General features: G+C 49.2%; 1 protein-coding gene across 1 annotated transcript; it reads left to right on the top strand.

Annotated features, from left to right (window-relative positions):
• On the top strand, nucleotides 7,623–8,350 carry LOC109823216 (ankyrin repeat and SAM domain-containing protein 6-like). The gene is made up of 3 exons (XM_020389503.1): nucleotides 7,623–7,779; nucleotides 7,854–7,931; nucleotides 8,043–8,350. Exons 1-3 carry the CDS (start codon nucleotides 7,623–7,625, stop codon nucleotides 8,348–8,350), a joined length of 543 nt encoding a protein of 180 aa, XP_020245092.1.

Genomic DNA, 20,115 nt, shown 5'->3' with positions numbered 1-20,115 from the left:
CGAATCAAGCAAGTAGGCGAGCTTGACTCGTGCTGACGAGTTAAACAAACAGGCGAACTCGACTCATATGGGCGAGTCGAACAATCAGGCGAGCTTGACTCGTGCAGGCGAGTCTGACTCGTGCATGCGAGTCAAGTGAAAAGGCGGACTTGGTTCGTGCAAGCGAGCTAAGTGTACAAGTGGGTTCGATTCGTGCGGGCGAGTTTAACTCGTGCGGGCGAGTCAAACAAACAGTCGAGCATTCGTTTGGCCTCTTTAATGTAGGCGAGCTTAGATTGGCCTTCTGAATGCAGGCAAGCTTTTCTTGGCCTTCTGAATGTAGATGAGTTTTGCTTGCTTTGAGCACGCAGGCAAACTCAAACAGGCGAGATTTGAGTTTTTTTGTGTAAAGGTAATTTTTATTGCCTACAAAACCCCATTTAAAGTTTTCAGACCTAAATCAGGTTGAATGTGGTAGAGAACACTTTGAATAAAGAGGATCAATGTTTATTGGTTTGGGCGAATTTGAGCCCCTTGGTTGAGCTTCTCAGGCGAGCTCGATTAGGTGAAGGTGAGCTCAGGCCTATAGGCGACCTCAAGCTGTGCATGCGAGCTCTAGAGGTCGTCGGGCGAGCTCCATGCTTGCAGACAAGCTGGATCACTATAGGCGGAGTCCAAGTCGGTGGCATGCAAGCCACGTGTCCGTGGGCGGGCTCTTGAGCTCGCCAGCTAAGGCGACGTGGGCACGTCAGATCGCATTAAATGTGATCTGACGGGGTGGCCTCGCCTTCACGCGCTCGATCTGAGCTATGGAATTGGCATCGCTCTTGATCTCAATCATCGATTCAATGAGAGATCGTGGCTGTTCGGCTGAACCGTTTCATCTTTGTCACGGCCCGCTTCCCAAAGTACCCGAGAATCGGAACGTGACCAAGCCCACGACGTATTAGATTGAGAAAAAATATACACTATCATTTTTTTTCTCTTTTTTTTCAATCTAATATGCTAAGCGTCTGGAAATAAATACAACGCGAAATCACAGGTCCCCAATCACAATCAACAAGAAGATAATAGACAAACTCAAAATAAAAATATCATATCACAAATGGGATAACATCCGAGACATAATATTCGGATCAACATGCCCTTATACAAAACTGAACAAAAGAATACTGAAGAGATACAAAAATACATCGATCAATAGAAAAAGAAGAACTACAAAAGTAAACTGAAACCATCAAAGAATAGGCTTCGACTCCTTCTTCTGCTCCGTCTACATGGCACTTCTGTTGAGAATCCTCTGGCTCCTGATGAACTTGTTCTTCCTCTAAGTCTGACGTACACCAGAGAAAACAGGTGTACGTCAGCGTGCATGGTACACGACAAGACCCCACAAAAGAAAGAACGAACGAAAACTCAATACGAAAAAATGATATAATAATAGAAATGATAAAGAAACGTGCAACTAGAAATCCAACAAAATCAACCAAGTAACAAGTCGATCATGCAGCAAGCGATCAGAGTAATCATCCAAGTAGTAACAAGTCGATCATGCAGCAAGCGATCAGAGTAATCATCCAAGTCACAAGGTCATACAACTAGATGGAATTAATACTTAAAAATCTACAACTCGAGACGTAGTACGTCGAGCAAAATAATCCAAACAAGGAAACCCTCATGTATACACCATATGTCTCAAATTATAGATGATTAAATATTAATCCTGATCTATGTATGAAAAGAAAACAACTGGCCTACACCTCACAAGAAATCATACCTAGCCAAAAAAACGAGATCATGTAACTAGCCATTCTATAACAGGTCACTGGTTCACATCTCACTAGAGTCAAGGTTCATATTCTCGGATAACCGGTTGTTCACAAAATCATCTACGCACAACGTTTCACTGCCCCCCTCAAACCCACCCCAGTGCTACACAGGAATTTCACTGGTGCGAGCCTATAAATAATCAACAATCACATATCATGACACCTCAGACCCACCCCAGCGCTATATAGGAATATCGCTGGTGCGAGCCTGGAAATAATCAACAATACCACATATCACAACTCCTCGGACCCACCCCGGTGACTACACAAACTTTACCGACGCGAGCCCGGGATATAACCACAATCACAAATATCCTAACTCCTCTCATTTTTCTAAATCAACAGCACACAAGCCTCTAGATCTTATTCATGTCACACAGGTCACTATAGTCATAAACTCCTAATAGTTCTCAATCACAACATGGAACAATCAATGCAACTAATCATGTGCAATAATATCATAGCATATCGGATAATCAAAATAAGAATTATAAATCATAAATAGCATCTACATAATTCAGAAAAAAATAATCTTTTTCTAAATTAATTCATTTTAAATTATTTCGCTTAACAATTAATATAAACTAATTCATTTTCTAAAATAAATTCTTTTAAATTATTATAATTATCTAAAAATAGTTCTTTTGCCGAACTAAATTCTTTTAATTCCTTATAATTATTTTGAAAATACTATTTATCATATTATTATAATATATTTTAATATTCTTCATCAAACAATCCACGCAGGTAATTATATTACAAACTAATATATACAGACAACTCATAATAGATCTGAAAATGTAAAGAACGACAAGCTAAGTAACGGGATCTTGCCTGTGAGGCCAATGGGGCCTATCGACGATGTGGTGACGGCGCTGTGGAGACGGATCTAGACTGAAGGGGGTTGCGACGTCAGCAAGAGGAGGTAACGACGACGGATCTGACAGTTGACTTGTAGAGTTGGACGATGACATCGGCGATGGGTTCGACGGCGCGGGGATCTCGGCGTAGCTACTGTAGTACAACGGTAGCAACGACGACGACGAGGGGCTGTCGGATGGTGATGTAGGGTGAAAATTTGATTTCCCGAAAACAGGGAGTGTTCGTTTGTATTAATAAGAAGGCTTATTACAAACTAACAAATCAAATGTTTATAACAGAAGCAGAGGGAAAGCCCTCTTTGTTTTGTGTGGGGACTTTAGGTGGCTATAGGACGCTTCGCTCGATGCTCGTGTCGAGTCTGCTTCCCTTGGACCGTTCGATCGAGGTTGCTGGAGAGCTTCAGTTCGCAGTAAAAGCTCGAATCGATGGAGTTCGGGTCTGCTTAGTTCGCCGGCGATCGGAGCTCAGAACTAGGCAGTGGTGTTGTAATGCAAGGATCTGCTAACAGCTTGGTCTCAACTCTTTTTCTCCAAGTTTTGCGACCTCTTCTCCAGTGTGCTAGAAGGGGCTTTTAAATGGAAGAAGGACAGCTTGACTCATCCTTGAATTATGGGATGTGACCACATCTTCTTCAGAGATGTCTAGCTGCTCCTCGATACCATGAATGGTCATTCGAGGGATTGTGCTTTATGTCCTGTCACCTAAAATGGGAAGGCCCACCCTTGTATATGAGGCAATGGCCGTCTGCTATCTGAGTGGACCTGACCAGCATTAATGAACCGCATTTATGAGTTCGCAGAGGTCTAGCCAACTTGCCGAGTGCCGGCGGATCCAGCTCTTGACTCAGACAGCCGAGGTGAGTCGCATTTATGAATGCTCAGGTTGACTCGACACCTGTCCAGACCTTCGTACTGTGAGCGGCCGCTTGACGGTCTGAGGGTACTGTGCCCTCTCCCTTCGGGTCGAGAGAGATAGGAAGGTCCATCTCAGCACGTGGGGTAGTGGATACCCAGCTGTACTGACGGTCTTGGGGCTTGCTGGCGGATTCGCCTTTGGACTCGGGCAGGCGAGTCGCGTAAGAGGCGAACTTCCGCTTTCCTAACCGATCTTATCTCGTGCAGGCGAGCCGATCATTAGGCGAATCTGGAACCGAGCACGTTTGACGATGTGCGGCTTAGGCAGGCGACTTCTTGTGGGCGAATTTCCTGTAGGCTCATCAGAGGTATTTTTTTTACCGTCTACAAGACCCCCTTTAAAGTTTTCAGACCTAAACTGGCTTGCATGGGGTCTGGAATACTTTGAATGTAGAAAACTTCGGCGGGGCAAGTGCCCTTGGGTTTCTTTTAGGATTTTTAGCAAACCCTCAGCTATCAACGGGTTTGATGTGCCTTTACCGATCACCGTTTGAATCGGGCTAGCCATACTATTCCCCTCAGTATAGTGAGTTGTTGAACGGTTTCTCTTAGGCTTAATGCTAAGATTTCTGCTCTAACCCTTAGCCGTCTGAGGCGTGGGTTTTAACCGTTTAAGCGAGGTCATTCTATTGGCTTCGTTTGTAATTTTACCTTTAGTGGCGAGTGAATCGTCAAGGCAAAATTAGTCTTTAGGGAGCCAAGTTTCGTGCAACTCGCGAGGTCATGCCAAGTATTTGCAGGCGAAACCCTTCCTTTTTGAGGCGGGCCCAGATCTGACTGGAGATGAGCCACGTGTCTGCCGATAGGGCTTTGTGCTTCCCAGCTAAGGCGGTGCGGTCTCATCGGGTCGTGGTGTTTCGCCCCGCGACGCATCGTGGCCGTGGTTTTCGAACTCAACCGTCGGATGCAACCGCCAACCTCGGTTCCTTCGATATACCGAGGGTGATCTGGGCCGTCGAATTTGATCGTGGCCACGTCTCCGTTAGGGTTTTCGCCTTTCGAGGGCAGTCGTGGCCACGTGGATAACTCCGCCCTTCTAAATCAGTCATTTTCCTCCATTGGTAGTTACCGTGCTCTCAAATCTCGAAAGGAACCTCCAAGGAAAGAATTCCCGCTTCATCCTACAATTGCTCCGAAATCTAAGAGGTGCAAAGTGAGAGGTGCGGGCCCCGGACGTTACTCCGACCGTCTCTCCGCCGGCATGCCTGCCGGTGCTCTGGAGTCGCGCCCAGGTATGTTGATGGGTTCGTTGGACGATCTCTTGTAGGTCTTAGGCGTAGGATTTTAGGGAGATGAGGGTTACTCATTATGCTTGGTAGCTTCCCCGATTTGGGGCAAAGTCTGCCCTATTTGCCCTTAGAGGATGATTACTGTCTCCGCGGGCGAATCCTTCAGCGGAAAGGAGGCGAACTCCCTTTTCGTAAGGCGAGTTCGGCCCTTTCCTGTTAGAGGGGAGTATAGTCTGTACGGATAGACCTCGCTCGAAGTGGGTTCCCCCTTTCGACAGGCGATTTCGCCCTCCTCTGTTTGATGGACGATTTTGCCCCTACAGCGGATTTTGTCTCGATTGACTTTCTTCTTTTTTTTTATTATTCTTTTCTTGCAGCGATCTTTTCCAATGAGGCTTTTCCGGAGGGTGTGGCCATTGGCCACGCCGGGGCTACGAGTTACACGGCACCTTCTCGATTTCCTTCTTTGGCTCCAGTGCCCGTATTCACCGCTGATAAGCCGCATGGTCTGGTACAGAGAGTCACGCTGACGACCAATGCGGCGCTGACAGATGAGGCCAGGGCAGAGCTGCCGAAACCTCAATTTTTGTTCGGTGACTCTATGACCGACCCTTCTGTCCTATTGCTCAAAGAGAGCCAGTGGTTCCGCACGGTCGAGGGGACTCATTACTACCTCCCCAGCATGTCGAGAGGGTTTTCGATTGTCGAACTGCGATCCCTCGCGATTCCTCGGATGATGAACTAGGATTTGACCCCCACTCAGGACGGGGTCACTTGTGGCATCTTTACGGGCTCTACGGCTGGGTATGGAGTGGAGAGCTCATGCAAGCGCGTGACGGGTCTGCGCCCTGGCTTAATGTCCGCTGAACCGCCTGTGGGGGAGTCGACAGCGGTGGCGGAGACCTTCCGTCACCGCTTCTTCCGAGCTGGTGGGAGCTTTCCCCCGAAGGACTTTAGAGCCCCGGGGTGGGTCTATTCTGCACCTGGCAGCGACACGTGGTGGTCCAAGATCACCGACTATGTTCTGGCCGAAAACGCTGACCTCAAGGACACAGAGCTGTATGTGGCCATCGAGGCCACTCGACATGGCCTGCGGATCAACGCTTCTCAGTTCCATAGCATCCTGGAACTGTATTGCACGGAAAGCGGCACATTTTTCACCCCCAATGGTGAGCTTGGTATCACACCTCACGAGATGTACGACGTGTCGGAGCTGCCTCTGGGAGACTTTCCTTACGAGGAGTACGTCCCCGATCAAGATGAGATCGATCAGCTGTCGGACCATTCCCCTTTGGCGGTTGAAACTCTGTGGGAGTTACTCTGCCACTACCACATATGCCTCAGTACCTTAGGGGCCTCGGATCACAAAGGGAAGAAGAAGAAGACCCCGGGGATCAGCCACAAGAATTGGGCTGATTATCTGTTCCCGGGGAACGATGTCAAGGGGAATCCCGCTCTCCCGTTAGGCGCGTGCGACCAGCCCGAAGTGGAGGCGAGGACAGCTAAAGAAGGAAGCACCATGACTCTTGACCGCGACGAGGGCGGGTTTAAGTCTGGTACGGTCTTTCACTCATTCCATCATCAGGCGAAGTTTCTCATCTCGAGGAAGGCGCTACTCGCGGGGTACCTCATGTTATGGCTGAAGAGGTGCGTAATCCCCACTCACTCCTTTGAGGCTCTTCCTGTGGAGGTCGTGTATCCGGCAGTTTGCCTAGCTCACGGGAAGTCTTACTCCCTGGTATCGGTGACGATAGCGTGCATTCACCGGGGGCTCCGCACTCTGACGGCCCAATTCTGCCGTGTGTCGGTCCTCGACGAGGGGGAAGGAGAAGTTATCAGAACCCCCAATCCTAGGGTGGGGCTGTCGTACACCTACTTGATGGCATGGTTCGTATATCACTACGAATGTTTGATGAGCGCCCCGGCGGCGCTTCAGGGCGACAAGTTTGTCCCCTTCGTCCAGCGCTTGGAGAGGTGCTCTTGGAACTGCAAGGACATCCCTGATGCAAGGAAGACGCTCTCCCACTTCGGACATTATAATTTTCGCCGCTCCTTCCCTTATTTCAGCGGGGGCAGATATGGAGAGTCTCTCAAGGATGCGCCGACGGCGGATCACTACACGGTCCTCACTCGTGGTGCCTTTCGCTGGTTGGTGAATATCCGACCGGGGTATCACATTCTGAGAACGGGCCCTACATGCTATCTCGAGCCATACATCCCCTGCATGGTTTGCCCGCAGTTGGGTATGATCAATTGTTTGTGGGTAACGCCACCCCCGCCTACACTTCAAGAAGGAAGGACTGTTGACGGAGCTCGGGATGGTTCTGGACCATGCTGGAGGTACCCAGGCTCGCTTTGAGTTGCCCGGCGAAGACCGCGATTTACACCACACGCTCTTATACTGGCGGTGGTATCGGGCGCTAGCGTACTCCTGCTAATCTTTGGTTCCAGAGCTGCATGTCTGGTGGACCGCGATCGTCCTGTCAGGTTCTCTCCGTTCTTCAAGCGAAGGGGCCACCAAAAGCTAAGGAGTTGTTCTCGGAGGATCTAGTGAGGACCCTGAGAGCTTTGACGCTGGTTTAGACGAATCTGAGGTCCTAAGGTTCGAGCTCCAGTCCAGAGTCGACAATCGGACGAATGGGGGCTCTGCTATCCCCGAGTAGTCGCTCCTTCTCAAGCGTCAGCGGGAAGCAGTGGCCGAGAGTTCCGTGTGGAGGCGGCCAAGAAGACCCGCTGTGATGAGACGGTCGAGACCGTCCGAGCCGACAGGGGTCGGATGACGTTTCTCGATGAGGAGCCCTAGGTGGCTCGTCTGGGTCTGGAGTCGTGCGCCCGCCTCTCCTGCCGCACCGGGGGCAGTTCAAGAGACTCCGAAGGGCGCTTCTCCGCTGTCTGGCGTGAGGCCACAGACGAGAGTCTCGACGGCTTCTGCGTCTGCATCAGGAGGTAATCTTTGCGATAGTATCCTTGGCCGCAATGTTGATCTTTCACCTTTTGACATTGGTATTGGATCTACGCAGGTGCGGTCGAGAAAGTGATCTCCGTTCCTTCCGACGAAGAGGAAGAAGCTGGAGACAATGAGGGGCTTACGGGCTCAGGTAAGCGTGGGCCCTAGTGTTGTTGGCCTTTCTGTGCTAGGGGTTTTCCCTTTTTTTTCTTTGTTAACGAAAAAAATTCCCTTATACCCACTGCCGAACTTTCTGACGTAGCCACAGGTAAGGAGGGCCCAACCACTTGGGCGAGTCATCCAAGCGAATCGGAGGCGGATGACGACGACGCCTCAATACATGAGGCCCTGTCGAGCGAAGAGGAAGTATTGGTTTCTGCAGGCCAACAAAGGGGAACCTCCCCTTTCGAGGGAGCACCGGTCGGGGTTGAGCGCTCGGTGCGAGAGTCTCCAGCTCGAGGGGACACCCCTATGGGGCTGATGGCCACTTCCTTATCGGTGGTGACCGGCGACTCCGCTACTGCTGTTCTGGCGGCATCGGTGACTGCTCCCGTCGACGGCGGCCGTTGACGTTGTGACCACTGCACCGAGGGTGTCATTGGTCGCACCGTCTCCGGTGGTGCCCGTTACCACTTCTACGGTTATGGCTATAGGCACCTCGACCGTGATTTCGTCTACGGCGGAGGAGGTCGCCCTCTCTCCCTTGGAACGCTGGCGAAAAACGCAGGTGGCACGAGCTCTGGCCAATTTTGAAGATACTTTGGCCCACTGCACCCGGCTGGTCTTGGAGGAGAATTGCCCCTTCGAAGAATTCAAGGAAGTTCTTGAACACGATGCGTCCTTCTTGCGTAAGAGGCTCGGCGCTACCGCGGCGAGGCCCTATTTTTAGCGTCTGAACGAAGTGGAGGGGGCTGTTCGGCAGCTGCTCGCTCTTCGTGCGGAGAGTTCCACTCTTGTTGATCTCGCCTCCCGCGAAGTTCGAGTAGCTTTGGCGGATCGTGATCGCCGCCTGAACGAGAACATGACGCTAGAGTTGAAGTTGTCAGCAGAGTCGGAGCAGGTCAAAGCCGAGGATGCACGGGTGGCCCGCGATGAAGAAACGGTCGATAGCCAGTTCTCCCGACTCTCCTTCGAAGTAGAGAGGCTGAAACAGGTTGTAGCCGAAGCACAGGCTGCCCTGGCCGTTCAAGAGAAGGCTCGTGATCACGTGGCAAAAGAGTTGGAGGGCGTTAAGTCTCGCCGGCGATTGACCACCGGCTCTGTTGAGGAGAAGGATCGAGCTCTCAAGGATGTCAGGGAGACCATTCAAGACTTGATCTCGTGCACAGAGGAAGATATTCGTCGAGAGGTCCTGAGAAGGCTTGAGCTTCGCCACGCTGAAGAAATTCATAAGGCGGAACTGAAGTTGAAATCCCTGTAGTTCGCCTTTAATTTTCCGCTTGTAATAGGACTTCTTTTTTTATGAATGAAATTATCCCTTTGTTTTTTGGCCTATTGTCATTTGTGTGTGTGCTCCATTTTTGCAATCATGCATTAGTCAGAATTTGACCGTAAGAGAACCTCAACTGTAGAGGAATTCTTGCCGGTGAGTTTCTGCTGCAAGTTTACTTCATCTGCAGGCAAATTTTGTTCGCAGGCGGATTTGCAGGAGTTAACGGCGAACCTGGCTCTGATCGGGTTCAGCTTTCAGTGGGCCACGTGTTAATCCACGTGTACGCCGGTTAAGGAGACGTGGGCTAGCCGTTTCGCATTAATGCGAGGTAGTGGGCCTCTTCGTCCCTCGCGCCCGATTCGGGCCGTTGTTGCAGATCGTGGTCGTGAACCGTCAGATCTTGTTCGTCCTTACCCTTCAACTGCTTTAGCCCCGAACGGTCTAATCGAATATTGAGTAACCGTCTAGGACTCGTAGGGTATTTAACGCCCCTACTCTCTATTAAGAGGATCTACAGCCTCTTCATCATCTTCCCTCATAAACCCGAATTTTCCCTTTCCTCCTTCTCCTGATGGCACCGAAGGTGAAGAGGGTCGTTTCCAAGAAAAGGAAGGAGCCGTCTTCTTCAGGCGCTGCTGAGGCCGCCGCGGCTGAAGGTATCTTCCTGCTTCGACTTTCGCGTGATCTTGGTAGGTATTCTTCCTCTGATTCTTCCCCGTATTGTTGTCGTGTTTTACAGGTCAAGAGGAGGCGTCGGCTGCCGAGGAGCATGCGGCCGAGCCTATCCTGATCTCGGACGACGAATCTGAGGGCCCTGCGAATTCCGCTGCTTCAGATCCTGCTCCCCAGCCGGGAGCCGAACCTTGCCTCGAAATTCCGCCCATCACGGCGCTCGCTCCGTGCCAAGAGCCTGTTCCCACCGAGTCCTTGTCCTGGCAGGCTCGCATCGAAGAGTTCGAGAGCGCTGTGAGGCAGGTGATTTCCCTTGTCAAACTTGGCATGGGCAGTTTCGACAGCTTTAGGCAGTCTCTCTATGATCGCGTGGCTGATTTACGGCGATCGGGTGAAAATCAGCTTGCTACCCGCTGCGTGCGTGAACTTCGTCTCTTGGAGCCACACATGATAGAGTTAGAGACCTTGCTACGGGAAGGTCCGGAAGCCAACATGGAGTCTTGCCTGGTCCATGTCAGGCATCAGGACGCCCTGGAGCAGGAGACCCGCTCTAAAGAAATAGCGGATTTGGAGTCTGTCGCCAACTTTTGGGTGGGTCAACAACATTTGCTAGAGGAGCAAATTATTGACCTCAACCGCACCATGGCTCGCCTGAGGGCCGAATTAGGACAGGCGGAGGCGAAGTGGAAGGGGCTCCAGTCTGACGTTATAAAGGTCAGTAAGAATGCTGAGGCGGAAACTCGACGCCTGCAAGCCTTGCGCCAGACGGATGCTGCCGCCAGGTCGAGCCGCGAAGACCGAATTCGGAAGGCTGCTGAAGGTAAAGCTCGGGAAGACCACGCGAGCCGGGTGGAGGCAGTCAAAGAAGAGATCTCCACTTTTAGCGTATTCGACTGAGACCTTTGTTTTATGTAAGACATTTTGTTTATGACTTGTTTGTTTATGAAGTCATAACTTTGTTCAAATGTATTGTCTTAAACACTGGGTGCATGTTTTGCTTCTTTGAACGTAATATTATGACTTTTGCAATTGCAAAAACCATAACTTTGTTCAAATGTATTGTCTTAAAGCATCAATGAGGTTTGTGCCCGCTCATTGTGTGCATGCTCTTTGGATATGTCGCTTTCCAGTGTTTTGCTCTGTAATTGCAGACGATCTCGTATCGCGGGCGAAGTCCTTTGTACGACGACGAGTCTACTTTCGAAGCCAAACTCTGCTCCGATGAGTTTATGCAATCGGTGAAACCAGGGCGACGGCGAGTTCGCTAAAATGGTGAAACTCGATTCCTGACAAATTCGAATTGCTGGTGAAACTCAATTGATTGATGAGTTTGTTTCCAGGCGAGACTTGATCGCGGCGAGTTTTGCTTGAAAGCTAAACTCAACTGTTGGCGAGTTTATGCTGCGGGCGAAACCCGTATGATGGTGGGCTTGTGTTGGAAACCCGACTCGATTTGCCTGGTGAGTTTGAACTGTAGGCGAAACTCGGTTGGTGGCGAGTTTGTCCAACAGTCGGAGATCCAACTGCGGGCGAAGCTCGTGCCACGTGTCGGTCGGCGGGCCCAAGTGCTTGCCAGCCAAGACTCTGCAGGCGCATTAATGCTCATTTAATGGTGGAGCGACTGAACGCTTCGCCTCTCGCTCAATCCGATCGGTCGGTTTGGTGTCTCGAGAGTAGCCTTTATTGGCGTTGAGTTCGAAGCGTCGCAGGGCGTTCGGACCGCTTGATCGCTTGGGGTAATGAATCTCAGCCGTTGAGTTCTTTTCGAACATGTATTAGTACTGTTCCGGACCCCGTGGCTCACCCTGCTTTCGTGCCGCTACAGCACTTGGTGGGTTTGGTGCACGGGATTGCCCTCTCGGTCAGCGTGGGCGACGAGCGATACTACGATGCGCTTCCTCTTGTGGAAGCGGGCTTGGAGGCGGTCCGCCACGCTGGTGATGCCTCGCTCACACGGCGATGTGAGCGGGAGCTTGAGCGCGTGGAGGGGCGGATGTACCACCTCGAGGAACTGGCCTACGAGGACTCCTCCGACTTGCCCACGCCCCCCTCTCTGCGCTTTCTGCTCGAGCGCAACGAGCGAGCGAAGCAAATCCAAGCGAAGGAGGTCGAGCTCAAACGTCTGCTGAAGCGACAACAAGCGGTGCTGGACCGGATGGACGCTTACCTAGACAGGGCTTTCTTCGAGGACGCCGGCTCTCTTCGCGGTGAGGTGAAACTGCGGGAGCGTGAGCTCGAGGCGAGGAGGCTCAGCGAGGTCGCCGCGAGAGTGGACAGGGAGCTCCAACTCCTTCGCCAAGAGGAAGAAGCCAGCAAGGCGGACTTGGTCAAGCGGCAACAGAGGGAGAAGGAGGAGGCGAGGACCCGACGTGCGGCAGAGCGTGCGGCGATCAAGGCCAAGATTGACTCTTTTAGCCTGCTAAAATTTCTGTAACGCTCGCACTGTCTAGGTTCTCTTTTCTTTTGTTTATTTTGTTAACTTAATTGGTGTCTCGGGCATCACAGTTAAACTGAAAACTTATGTAAATCTTAGCCCGTTGTGGCTTTTTTGCTTATTTTGCTTATCCTTGCTTTGTATGCACAGTCTCCTCTTTTCTTTGTCTGTGCTGTCTGGTATCTGAGTTGAATTTGGCGAGCCCTCGACTATCTTGCTTTTGATTTAGTCGTTTTAGGCTATTGCTTTGCACTCGGTTGCTCACAACGTGGGATCGGGTCAATCCCAATTTTTGCGTTGTAGCTCTAATGGGATCGAGAGAGTAACATTTGGCTTGCAGCAAAGAACGATCGTCCACTTCTGCGGCCAACCAAAGAACTCAACTTCGACTCGCCCTTCGGCGAGTTGTTGCCTAGGAATCGACAGACGGATTGTCTGCCGAACCGCCTTCGACAATTGTCGTCATGTGGGAATGTGACAATTGATTGTGGTAGGAGCCATCGCATGGTAGACTACTACCCATCAGTTATTCTAAAGGAATGTTAGAATATCTGGGATAGATCAAATAGTTCAGGGATGTAGGAGTATGACTACTGACAGAAGTAATTGCACGTTGCGTGGTAGGCTATTACTTTGGTTGTGCTATTCGTAGGAATAACGGCGCCAATCATCAGAGGTGATTATTAACTTGATGGGGTCTTGTCGTGATTGGAGCGACTGTGGGGACCTACCATTCTTCGGAAGAGGATTGGTAAGTGGATTGTGTCAGAGGTTTAATGTTAACGTGACAGGGAACGTCGTGATTGGAACGACTTTGAGGACCCACCATCCTTTGGAAGAGGATTGGCGAGTGGATTTTGTCAGAGGTTTAATGTTAACGTGACAGAGAATGTCGTGATTGGAACGACTTTGGTGGATTCGCCATCTCATTGGAGAAGATAGGCGAATTAAATGCGTTTGTCGTGATGTGAACGACTTTAGTGGATCCGCCATCTCATTGGAAAAGATAGGCGAATTGAGTGTGTTTGTCGTGATATAAACGACTTCAGTGGATCCGCCATCTCATTGGAGAAGATAGGCGAATTGAGTTCCGCCAGAGGCTTTCGCCAGAGCGGGTGAAGTAGGAACAGTTTAGCCTCGTGTACCAGTTGGAGGGTGTGAGGACCAGTTTAAACTCTTGCACTCGTGGGAGTTTGTGAAGGAGAACTATGGGTAGTACTTCTTCAGATACTTACCGTTGATGGGCATCATGATCTTATCGCCATTCGGTTTGACGAGGCGATAGGCGCCGTACGAGTAGACTGTCTCTATCACGAACTCTTGGAAGTGAGGATCATTGGTCGACGAACGGAGAGCACGAGCTCTCCCTCTTTGAAGGCTCGGCGCTTGACTTTTCTGTCGAAATTTTTGGCCATTCGAGCCTGATAAAACTCAATGTGCTGCTGAGCTTCCAGTCGCTTGTCATCTAACGCCTCGAGCTCTGCGAACCGCAGTTGGTGATTTTCCTCAGCCGTCATCCCTGTTGCTAGGGCGACGCGGAGGGATGGAATCTGAATCTCTAATGACAATACAGCTTCACAGCCGTATACCAATGAGTAGGGCGTGGTGCCAGTCGGTGTGCGAACCGTCGTGTGATATGCCCACAGGCTCTCACCTAGCTTTTCGTTCCAGTCGCGCTTGCTAGTGGAAGTTAGCTTGGTCAAGATCTTGATGATCGTTTTGTTGAAAGCTTCGGCCAAACCGTTCGCTGAAGGGTTGTAGGCCGTGGAAGAGAGGTTCTGTATTCGGAATTTGTCACAGAACCTGGTGAAGGCATGGCTAATGAATTGCGTGCCATTGTCATAAATGATACGTCGGGGTACGCCGTATCGGTATATGACATGGTGCTTGATGAATTTGATCACGTCGCTAGTCTTGACTTCTCTTAAGGGGATGGCTTCGGCCCATTTAGAGAAGTAATCGGTGATCGCGAGGATGAAGCGATGGCCTTTCGCCGATGGCGGAGATATTGGCCCGACTATGTCCATCCCCCATGCTTCGAAGGGCCACGACGCTTTCGTCGGATGCAGATCTTCAGGAGGCTGGTGCATGTAGTTGGCGTGGATTTGGCATTCGTAGCAGCGCTTTGCATAAGTGACTGCGTCAGTAACCATCCCAGGCCAGAAGTAACCTATCCTCCGTGAAAGACAGCGAAGCAACAAGCCGTCGTATGACCTCCGACACAACATTTTAGTGGTTGAATCGTAGTAGAACCGGGAGGCACGTCGTCGGATAGACTCTCGTTCCTTCGAGTCCTCGGGCAATATGCCGTATAGGACATAATCGATGATCGGGAGATACCAGTCTTCCTGATCCGGCCGATCCGAGGCTTGATGAGTGGTGTTCGCCTCTGGGATGTCTCTGGGTCGAAAAAGTTTTCGGCTGGCGACAGCGACTCGTTGGGTCGTTCCAAGAGGCTGGGCTAAGTTAGCTGCCAGGGATGCGAGAGCATCCGCATGAGTGTTCTTTGAACGGAGCACGTGTTCAATGCGGAAACTCTCGAATAACTCCACTAGTCTGACGGCCGCTCTGTGGAGTGGGACGAGATCCTCATTCCTGACTTCATATTCGCCAGTCATTTGTTTAACGATGAGTTGGGAATCGCCGTAAGCCTCCAGATGCTTGATCCCGAGCTCCTTGGCCAACTCGAGCCCTATGAGCAACGCGTTGTACTCAGCTACGTTGTTGGTGCATGGTTCCGTCAAGGAAAAGGCCCGGGGTGACACGTGGCCATGCGGAGAGGTGAGGACCACCCCCACTCCTGCAGAAATAGAGTCGTTCACGCCTGCACGAGACGCACCGTCGAAGAACATCTGCCACACCTCTGGCGACGAAGTCATATTGGCTTCGGGAGGTTCATCTGGCAGATCTTCGAATAGATCGGTCTTCACCCCCAGCGGGGGACTAGCCATGAGATCGCAGATGGCTTGTCCCTTGACTGATTTCTGCGGCATGAAATGAATATCGTATTGAGAGAGCAGAAGCGCCCACCTGGCCAGGCGCCAGTTTAACGCTGCAGGTTGTGTCATGAAGACCCGAATGGGATTCATCCGGGAGATGACATGGATGGTTTGGCCAACCAAGTAGTGCCGCATCTTTTGGATAGCGAACACCAAGGCTAGGCATTCCTTCTTGACCATTGGGTACCGTTGTTCGGTGCCCTGTAAGGTTCTGCTCAGGTAGTAGATGCCTTGCTCATGGCCTGCGTCGTCGTTTTGAGCTAAGAGGGCACCTAGAGAGTGTTACATGGCCCGTATATATATATGAGGAATGGCCTCCCTGAGATTGGCGCCGCAAGGACAGGCGGATTTGAGAGATAAGCTTTGATCTCTTCGAAGGCCCTTTGGCAAGGCTCGTCCCAGACGAAGGAAGTACCTTTCTTCATCAGCTTAGAGAAGGGCTGACATTTGCCCGAGAGATTCGAGATGAATCTTCGGATATAAGCCAGTCGTCCTTGAAGGCCTCCTGGATCAATCCGGATTCCTTTCATCGTGACGACGAAACCGAGGAATTTACCGCTAGACATCCCCAAGAATGACTTAGTAGGATTCATCTTGAGCTGATGATGTTAGACCCTAGAGGGGGGGTGATTAGGGTCTTATGCTAATCTAATCCGATTAAATGCCAATTAAAATATATTAACAAGTTATCCTAGCAAGTATGAAATACAACTATGTAATGAGCTAGGATAAGCAATATGAACAACAATATATATCCTAATAATGAGATATAGGCAATGTATGTGCAAGGATATATAAACAACACAATGGTAGATAATCTAAACAAGATAGTGGATGATGTAGTAATGAGCAATGCACAATGGCGATATAAGATATGAACATAAATGAAAGTGAACGCCAAAGCACACTCAAACACAATCAAGTGATCACGGAGTTCGGACCTTCCGTCCTACGTCTCCGCTCCCCACTCCCGGGGAGAAATCCACTATCACAACCGGGTTTTCTACGTTCACCCGAATAACATTTACACATCACAGTATCGGTTTTCAACGCTCACCGATCAACGTCACTCCTCACACTCGGTTTCTAGCTCACCGAAAACCTCACTACACACTCACAATGTAACAAATATAAATTTGTTCTCTACAATAGATGAGAACTCAATTAAGCACAACTCAATGTTACAATCTCTCACAACCCTAATATACTATGTATGCAAATACAATAAGCTCAAGTGGGTGTGTGTAACAATGAGATAATATAATCAAATCTAAACTCAATATAAAAACTAGCTTTAAAGAATGATAATCAAATAACTAAGCAAATGTAAAGCTAGATAGAGTTTAGAAAACTTCTCCAATAGATGACAAGATGGAGAGATGGAGATTGGAGCCCAAACAAGAAGATGATCTCCTCCACTTGTGAAAACAATCTTCAAACCAAACAAACACTAAAACACACTTAAACCCTTGTTTAAAACTCTTTAAACTTGTTTAAAACATTTCTTGAGTGCCCTTAGAAGTATGAGGGCATGGGGTATATATAGGCTCATGAAACAAGCCCAAAAATCCAAGAAAACCAAGCAAAAAGACAAAAAAATGGATATATCAAAATCTGAAAATATAGCCGCTGTGCTACAGTAACCACGTCCAGAGAGTTGGGCGGTCGACCGTACCGGTCGACCGCGGGTACTGTAGCACTGAGTTTTAGTTTTGTAAAATCAATTAAAAAAAGTAAAAAAGCTCCAAAAAATATGATATATGTAGAATAACATGTCAGAGAAAGAATTTATGAAAAATATTTTCCCAGTTAAGAGAAATAAATGTTTGAACACAAAAATACAGTTTCTGAAAATCTGCTGTGATACACGATTTTGTAAAATCAATTAGGCACAGTAAATCAACTTAAAAAATAGTAAACTTTTGAGGGAAGTTTCTAAACATGTAGATAAACATGTAAAAGAAACAATTTCTTGAATATCATTTTCCATTTATGAAAACTCATCTATTTTGTAAAACATGCACGAACATGCACGAATGAAAATTATGATTTTGTAAATTCCATTAAACATAACAAATCAATTCCAAACTTGATGAAACTTTGAGAAATGTTTGTAAACATGAAAACAAACATGTTAGAAAAATAATTTCTCAATTTGCATTTATAATTTGTGTAAAAACACTGTATTCTGCAAAAGCACTAAAAGACTTATATATGAAAAACATGTGATTGTTATTTTTGACTCAAAACAAGTTTTGAAAACTTATGGAATATTTATATAGACATAATAAAAGTTGTTTATGATGTAAATATAGTCCAAAACTTATTTTGCATAAAAACACTTATAGTTACGAAAATCACAAATATATATGTGTGTGTATGTTTGAGCTTATAGAATTAACACACATAATATAAACCTATACTAAATATACCCAAGCTTGATGAAGGTCTTCAATGAGCATGACTTGGTAAACTTTGTGGAAGAAGCTTGTAATTGGATCTTTAACTTGAATTAACGTTGCTTCACTCCATAAATCCGCCAACCTCCATTTGATATGATCGTTAAGGCTCGATTTCATCCATCCTCCAACACATTGTTTGTCTAGAATACCTAATAAGAAACATAAACACTAGACAAACAATATTAGGAATTGTTTGTAATCATCAAAACAAGATTAGAAGATATAGGCTCATAACATGAGACCTAACAGATGAGTCCTCATGAGTTCGAACATCGCCTTCAAGTCTTAGAGGTGATCCTCCTTGTGGCGACTCTTCACGACCAAGTCGTCTACATAGCATTCGACCGTCTTTCGTAGATGATCTCGAAAGATCATGCTCATAGCGTGCTGGTAGGTTGCGCCAGCATTCTTGAGTCCGAAAGGCATGACGGTGTAACAGTACACCCCCATGGGAGTTCTGAATGCAGTGTGCTTCTCGTCCTCGGGGTGCATTTTGATTTGGTTGTACCCCGAGAAGCCGTCCATGAAGGACATCCTCTCGAATCCGCACGTGTTGTCAATGATGACATCCGTGATGGGTAGAGGGAATTCGTCTTTAGGGCACGCGGCGTTGAGGTTCCTAAAGTCGATGCAGATGCGGATTTTCCCGTTCTTCTTCAAGACCTGAACAATATTCGCCACCCAGTCGGGGTGCTGCTCCTCTCTAATGAAACCGGACTCAATCAGCTTCTTCACTTCAGCTTCGATCGCCTCCATGATTTGGGGGCGAAAACGCCTCTGCTGTTGTTTAATTGGCTTGGCGTCAGGGCTGATGTTGAAGCGATGCGTGGTGACCCGCGGGTCCAGACCGGGCATGTCCTCATAATTCCAGGCGAAGACGTTAATATATTCCCGTATGAGGGTGATGAGATCCTTTTTTTCTTGAGGAGGCAGACTGCCGCTGATGAATATGGGTTTGGGATTCGCCTCAGTACCCATGTTCACCTGGAGGACTTCGTCTTCAGTTGGTGGTTCGCGCTGTTCGAAGCGACTGTTCCACTGGGCGTTAACATGGTGATCCCATGTCTCGTCATAAAGTGGAAGTTGTTCGTCCTCCGCCATTCCGGCGGGGTCTATCGTAGCCATGTTGACTGTAAGGCTATCGAACAGATCCCTCACGCTGACATCCGAGTCCCAAGCCGAGGTTGTTGACGATTGATCCCCTGAACATGCATAGTCGGAATCCTCGTCGACGTAAAAACACAACTCCGATGAGGAGGAGGAGTAGCCTAAGCCTCTCCTAGTCCTGTTGAAGTAATTTGAGGGCTTCCCTTTGGGCACGTAGGCGGGTCAGATGACTGTCTTGCGCCCTCGGCCGTAATTTAAGCCCTCCAAGCGAGTGAGGTCATACCCCATGTCGCTCATCATGCGTTTCGCCACCCGACTGTATTGCGAAAACTGGAACGGCGTTGGTTACATGGTGACTCTCGTAACCAATTACAATTGACTCGAAGTCATTCAGAATTAAGCTGTCACCGTATTCAGGCTCGCTGTCCGCCTCATTGCCACTCTCCAGTTCTTCTGCTGGTGGCTCGTCGGGGTCCTGGTACAGCAGAGAATCCGCAAAGTAGTTCTCGACGCCTTTAAAGGGCTGCCTGTCGGCCACTACTGTCCTTACCCGCTCGTAGTCGTCCACGTACTTCAAGCACTGGTGTAGTGTGGACGGAACGATCCGGTTGCCATGAATCCACGGACGCCCCAGGAGTATGTTGTAGGAGGGTTCGGCATCGATGACGTAGCACGTCACCTCCGTCTTCATGTCGCCTATCCGACATTTCAGGCGGATTTTGCCGAGCGGCCGAGTACCCGTGGCGTTAAAGCCGAAGATGGTAGTCGTGGTCGAGGCTAGGTGCTTCGACGGTATCCCCAAGTGTTTGATTAACTTCAGGGGCACGATGCTCAGCGTAGACCCCGGATCAACCTGGATCCGATCCACTTTCGCCGAGCCGACGTATCCTGTGAAGTACAGCGGCCGATCATGGGATGTGCTCTTGATGAGCATGTCCTCAGGAGTGAAAGTGATGCAGGGGATCCGTCTCTCTGAAACTTGGTAGCAAGTCGTACAGCCCTGTTCGGTCCCTGTTTCTTTTGAGAAATAGGTCAAGAACGCCTCTGCGTCGGCCAACGCCTCTTGTAGGGCCTCCCGGGTAGGTCTGGATAACCGGAGGAGGTCGTACATGGTGATTCGCGCGGGGATGCTTTTCAGTTGCGCGAGCACGTTGAACCGGTAAGGTTGGCGACTTGAACTTGGTCCATCTGGATTGGGATGGACTGCTGCGGCTGGCCTCGCGGGAGGT

Source organism: Asparagus officinalis, chromosome 9, assembly GCF_001876935.1.
Source record: "Asparagus officinalis chromosome 9, Aspof.V1, whole genome shotgun sequence".
Taxonomy (NCBI): Eukaryota; Viridiplantae; Streptophyta; class Magnoliopsida; order Asparagales; family Asparagaceae; genus Asparagus; species Asparagus officinalis.
This window is presented reverse-complemented; position numbering and strand designations above follow the sequence as displayed.

Coding starts and splice junctions, on each gene's coding strand:
- LOC109823216 (XM_020389503.1), top strand. CDS start 7,623: ATGAGGAGCCCTAGGTGGCTCGTCTGGGTCTGGAGTCGTGCGCCCGCC. Junction 7,780..7,853: donor TTCTGCGTCTGCATCAGGAG/GTAATCTTTGCG, acceptor GGATCTACGCAG/GTGCGGTCGAGAAAGTGATC. Junction 7,932..8,042: donor TGAGGGGCTTACGGGCTCAG/GTAAGCGTGGGC, acceptor TTTCTGACGTAG/CCACAGGTAAGGAGGGCCCA.